The following is a 6,000-nucleotide window of genomic DNA, read 5'->3' on the forward strand; positions in this document are numbered from 1 at the left end:
TCTGACACATAGACACGGACATAGACACAGTGTTACGGAAGACAGGTGGGTTGGCAGATGGGCTGGCAGCAGAGCCCCTGACCAGGAGGGCCCAGGAGCTGGAGGCAATCACAGGCCAGGTCTGCTTGTCACATGGAAGCTTTGCACCTGCTCAATGTTCAAAGTCACTTCTGAAACTTCTCTTGCTAATTCCCAGAACCATTTATTAGACTTCTGGCTCAGGGAATAGCCTAACTTTAACCCCCCCTTAGGGAACAGTCTTTTTTTTTTCCTACTGGGAGATTGATGATAGTAGCAGGGGCATTTTCCTGTAAAGGCATCTATATATAAATGCATTTTTAGATATGTTATTGGATCTGGATGGAGGGATGAGGTCTGTGTTCTCCATTCTGCCCTGCTCAGGGCTGAGGCTCTTATCTCCTTGGGCCTCGATTCCTGCTGAGCAGGTTGGTGACCACCAACTGGTCAGTGGCCCCTCTGTTAGTCAGAGACCGGGAGGATGGCCTCCACCCATGTCTGTCTCTTATAGTCACCTGGCCAGTCTGGGACAGAGATGACCCACTCAGAGCAGTGCCTACTTGCTCACTAGATGAAAGGTGATGTTATCGTGACTGATCAGCCTGTCCCCTGGAGGCTCCTCCAGTGGCAGGCTTGTCATACAGAAAGGGAGCGGCCTTCAAGCAGAGCCAGGGTAGCTTGGGTCCAGCCAGGTGCCTCTGTCCCAAGCAAGCTGAATCAAGAACTTGCTGCCAGCTGGGGCTTACCTAGCCTTTCCCTGCTAAGTCCTGAGGAGATTTGTATAATATTGGTCCTGGCCTATACAGAATTATAGATGGGTCTGTGAGAACCATTGAAGGGACGAAGGGGTGGGGAACTCTGGAGGCCTGTGGCGTTCCCTCCCACCACCACCACCCTCCACCCCACAGGCAGGCATCACTGGTTATTGGTAAGTGGCCCCATGGAGCACTCCCTCTTGCCTACTGAGCCTGCCTCTTGCTGTATGGGGAGCAGCTGCATGAATGTGATGCTGAAAGAGATAAAAGAGGTGTGAGAGCCACTGGCACGAACATGCCTGCTGGGCTGGGCCCTGCTTTCCTGGCACATGGGGAAGTGGGTGGAAGTTGAGATTCGGGAAGGGGCAGCCCAGCCTCTTTGCAGGAATTGAGGGCTCACATGCCTGGCTTGGTACTGGCCAACCACCCTAGCTTTTGGCAGCTTCTCTCATGCCTCCCAGAAGATACTTAGCAGAAGATCCTCATGATCACTTAGAGGGTCAACTTTGAGCCTGTAATGTAGCCTAATAGAGTGAGCTCCTGACCTGGGGCTTCAGCCTGCCCTCAGAGTGTTGCACCACTAGTGCTAGAGGCCAGAGAGCCCAGTTGGCGGTGGCTCTCAGCAGTCCCACCTTTCCCTGTCATCAGAGCCTAGCTCTGTTCTCCCGCCATGCCTAGCAGCTGGGGACTCAGGCCCATTCTTCTCACAGGCGGTGCAGTATGACAACCACTACACCAACACCAAGTACTGCCTGTGCCAGATGCTACGAGAACAGCTGGAGTCACCCCAGGGAAAGTTGCTCCATGCCTCCCAGTCTGCCCAGGAAATCTGGTGAGAAGCGCACTGGGCTGTTAGTCTAGCTCCACAAATACTCAGGACTGGCCCTGAGCCTTCCAGTGACCAGGAGAGACCATGCTAGGGTGGATGTGGAGAATTGGCTGCGGGGCTGCCTGCCTCGCTGACCATCAGACTTGAAGTGGATTAAGAATTCCTGGAGGGCTGGCGAGGTGGCACTAGAGGTAAGGTGTCTGCCTTGCAAGCGCTAGCCAAGGATCAGGACCGCGATTCGATCCCCTGGCATCCCATATAGTCCCCCCAAGCCAGGGGCAATTTCTGAGCGCTTAGCCAGGAGTAACCCCTGAGCATCAAACAGGTGTGGCCCGAAAAACCAAAAAAAAAAAAAATTCCTGGGATTTTCCTGGGAACAAGACTATCTGCTTGGCCAGGTGGCCAGAACCCAGTGATTAGGAGAGTTGGGGAATAGAATAGAGCTGCAGGCCTCACCCTGTGCCACACTCCATTACTCAGTGTGAGAGGCCACCCCTTGGTCCCCTAGCTTTGGCATCATTTCATATGCAAGTTGACATTTGGGATCCCTGGTGGCCTGGCTGCTGCCTGTTCCTTCAGTTCCTCACCTGTGCTTGTTCCTCCACAAGGATCTTCCTTCATGCACATGGCTGCCTGTGTCCTTTCTCCTCCATAGGTGCCAGTCTATCTTGCAGCCTTTGCAACTATTCTAAGCTTTTCTTCCCAGAAAAAAAGAGCTTTGCCTGTATCTCCTTTCCATCTGGGCTGGGGTTCTGTTTTTCTCTTGCTAGTACACACCCAGCTTGGCCCACCTTTTATAAGCTCCAGGGAATTAGATTATACTGTAGCTTGGGGTGTGCCTCTGTTTAAGATAGGTCTTACTGCTTATTGATGGGGTGGGAAGTGAGGGACACCTTGGTGGGGAGCCCTCTTATCATTTCCTTCCCTGGGCCCGCAAGGCAGAAGCAGCTGTGCATATTCCTATCATTCTGTGTGACACTTGCTGAGTTCCCTCCCCTATACAAAGGCCACTGGAGGTGATCTGTAAATCCTTCCTAGACCCTTCCCTCAACTCACGTCTGTTCCAGGCAAATGCCAATAGTCTGTGAGGAGGCCCTTTTACATTGCCAGAGGCCTGGGCCTTGCACTTATTCCCTGGATGTGCTCACTGAAGCTACAGCCTGTTCTGTTTGTCTTTCCACAGTGAGACCTTTGGCCTGGGTGCCTTTTATGAGAAGACTATAAGAGAGCAGGATGCTCGGCGGGTTGAGCTCCGGGCTCAGACCCCTGAGGAGGCTGTTGAGCCAGCTGAAGATAACCTTGGTGTTATTAAGATGGCTGTCAAGTTTGACAGGTAGGTCTGTGGTGACCCCAGGGCTGACTAAGCCAGAAAGCTGGTTTCTAAACATGTCTTATGGCCCAATTTAGGACTCACAGGTCTTTTTAGTTTGGACATTTTTTCCTGATTTTTAGCATTCCAAAGCCTAGGGGAATTTAGTTCTTGAAAGTCCAGACAGGCTTCTTGTCCTTGGGATGACTGAAGCTATAGACCTGGAGGAAGAATCCATCTCACTTGCAGGATGGGTCTGGTGTGACTGATGGGCATCATTAGGCAGGGGGCAATTTCTGATGGGAGGATTGACCACACTCATCAAAGACTAATGGGAATCAGAAGCCATAGCATCACTCAAATACTTCAGGTCTGGCAGGTGGACACTGAGCCTTTTGATACCTGTCTCTGGCCCTCCCACACTTTGCTCCCTCTTGACCCTGTCCAGAGAGGCTGTGGAGCTGCAATCTGGTGTTTAATGGTGGTTTTTCTGGTCAGGGAATCAGTTCTGGTCATTTGTTTCTTCCCATGCCCGAGGCATGCTGAGGCCCAGCTTCCCTTTCAGTTGACTGTGGGTAGGACACAACATGAGAGGCTGGGGGCTGAGAGCCAGGAGCAGCCCTGTTGAGTGACTGATGCTGATGTACCCCATTCCTTCTCCAGAAGGGCATATCCACCCCAGATCACCCCCAAGATGTGCCTGCTGGAGTGGTGTCGGAGGGAGAAGTTGGCACAGCCCGTGTATGAAACAGTGAGTTACCGACCAAGGCCAGCTGCCCTGTTGTCTGCCTTGTTACATCCTGCACTGGGTTCCTGCTTGGCCAAAGCCTGGCTGTGTCCTCCTTAGACAGGCAGAACTCTTGTCCCTTGCATAGATGGGCTTTTATTTAATTCCAGCCTCTTTCTTCACAGTGAAGTTGGCACTGAAAGCAGGGGGTGGCAGAGGTGGGCTGCTTGCTCCCAGTCCAGTGTTGTTCACATGGCGAGATTAAACAGACATGCTTCTGGGGGTCCCTGGAAGGAAAGTTAGTGACAGTCTTGCTTCTCGTTCGGTGTGACCTGCTTAGACTGGTAGTCCTCTTGTCACTGGCTTTTGACCTCTAAGCTTTTCCCTTCTGGGTCTTGGCTCCCTATCTAATTTAGCCACTTGCTTCCATAATCCCAATTCATTCCCTTACTAAAGTTACCCTCGGCTCCCCAGGATGTCAGCAGGGAGCATGACCCTGTCCCCCATTCCCTGCCCTGCTTTTCTATTCTGGCTCTCACCTTATGTACAGCCACAGCAGCTAGTCACTCTGCCTAGTGTGCCCTCTCTGCCATCTGGTGAACCACCTCTCTTGGGAGCTTGCCATCAGCAGAAGCTCTATAGTCAGATGCAGCTAAATGCTTTAGGGACCCTTTCCCTGTGTCTGTGACAGCTCCGCTGACATCTCAGGTGTCACTGCCTTTCTTCCTTGGAAGCTGCCCCTGCAATTTGACAGGAGAGACAGGTGACACAGGTGGCCTCACCAGGCTCAGCAGGCACTACCTTCAGCTGTGTCTTGGAGGGTGGGTACCCGCCACCACTCCCCTGTGCCCTAATGCAGCCCCACTCCCCACCCCACTGCCTTTGCTCTGTGCCCTAGACTCAGCGCCCCCTGGATCGCCTCTTCTGCTCCATTGTGACAGTCGCTGAGCAAAAATACCAGTCCACCTTGTGGTGAGTTTCCTCTCCGTGGGGACCTGAAACCAGGCTGACCTAGGAGGGAGGTTAGAAGGTTGCCCTGGGCAGTGGGCTCCCTAGGCCATGATACCTTCCTCAGTTTTGTCAGAGCCTCTGCCAGTGCTGTCAGAGCTGTGCCTCTTGGTCAGAGATCCTACAACCAGCCTGCCTGCCCCACTCCCAGCTGACCCCTGTCTTGTCTGTTCAGGGATAAATCCAAGAAACTGGCGGAGCAGGCTGCAGCCATCGTCTGTCTTCGGAGCCACGGCCTCCCTGAGGGTCGGCTGGGTGAGGAGAACCCTTCTTTGCATAAGCGCAAGCGGGAGACTCCTGACCAAGACCTGGAGGACCCCAAAACCCAGGAGCCAGCCTTGCCCAGGGAGATATGCAAGAAGCCTTTTGTGACCTTGGGGAGTGGTGACAAAAGCCCTCTGGAAGGCCGGTGACCATGGCCTCTCTCTGGTCACCCCTGCAGGGGACTGTAGTGTGGAAATGAACCAGATGCCATAGGACAACTTGCTGGCCCTGCCTGGCACAAGTTATGGGGTCCTGACGTGGGCCCTCCACTGGAGCTTGAACCAAGGGGGTCCCAGGGTGCCCATCTCCCTCAGGTGGGCTGGAAACCAAGTCACATGCTCAGCAACCTCAGTATTTTCTTTGCAAACAGCGTTTCAAGTGTCACCTCCCCAACCTGACATTGGTACAGTGCAATAAAGACCCCACCCCCCAATGCTAGGCTGAGCGGAGCTAGCCTTGGTCAGCGCCCCACAGAGACCTGTGTGTCTGGTGGTGTTTTTTTTTTAACCTCTGTGTACGCAGCGGAACTATCTAAAGTACAATGGCAGTCTGGCCCTGTGCTCTGTAGCAGCGGGCTCACAACAGCTCCTTTCATGCTTCTTGGACTGGCCTGAAGCCCTGGTCAGCAATGGGCCTACTGGGGTAGGTGATGAAGGATCTGGGGGCCAGCTAGGGTCTGTGGTGCCCCAGAAAGCGACTGGCTCAGTTGAATGAGGGCTCCTGGAGGCTCTACTCCCTGCTGACAAGAGCTCAGACCTGGTGAGGTTCCTGACAGCCACTGATGACAGTGCTTTTGGGCCTTCACTGTTGCCTGCCCACGCCTTGGCCCCATCCCCCACACCCATCCTAGGCCTGAAGGAAGTGGCAGATTCTCTCTAATTTCCTCATGGCAGTGAGAAGCAAACAAACGGCTACCACGGGGCCACCACAGGCCACCACATCTGGGGGCCTCCCCCGCTTACTGGGAGGGGCCTTCTGACCAAAGGTCCCTGCCCTGCACCGCCACCCCCGCTTCCTCTGCTGTAAACATGCTGCTGCTCTGTGGGGAGGGGGGATTCCCCTGGGGCACCAGGCCCTGTGCTGCCCAGCC

General features: G+C 54.0%; 1 protein-coding gene across 1 annotated transcript in view; it reads left to right on the forward strand.

Annotated features, from left to right (window-relative positions):
* The window catches only part of DUS2 (dihydrouridine synthase 2), a 39,856-nt gene extending 34,464 nt beyond the window's left edge, over positions 1 to 5,392 (forward strand). Inside the window, exons 12-16 of the mRNA XM_049786492.1 lie at positions 1,484 to 1,605; positions 2,786 to 2,935; positions 3,575 to 3,662; positions 4,537 to 4,610; positions 4,822 to 5,392. Coding sequence (XP_049642449.1) covers positions 1,484 to 1,605; positions 2,786 to 2,935; positions 3,575 to 3,662; positions 4,537 to 4,610; positions 4,822 to 5,059 — 672 coding nt within the window. The 3' untranslated portion in view covers positions 5,060 to 5,392. The remainder of the gene's footprint in view (positions 1 to 1,483; positions 1,606 to 2,785; positions 2,936 to 3,574; positions 3,663 to 4,536; positions 4,611 to 4,821) is intronic.
* The last annotated feature ends 608 nt before the right edge of the window (positions 5,393 to 6,000 follow it).

Source organism: Suncus etruscus, chromosome 14 (assembly GCF_024139225.1).
Source record: "Suncus etruscus isolate mSunEtr1 chromosome 14, mSunEtr1.pri.cur, whole genome shotgun sequence".
Classification (NCBI taxonomy): Eukaryota; Metazoa; Chordata; class Mammalia; order Eulipotyphla; family Soricidae; genus Suncus; species Suncus etruscus.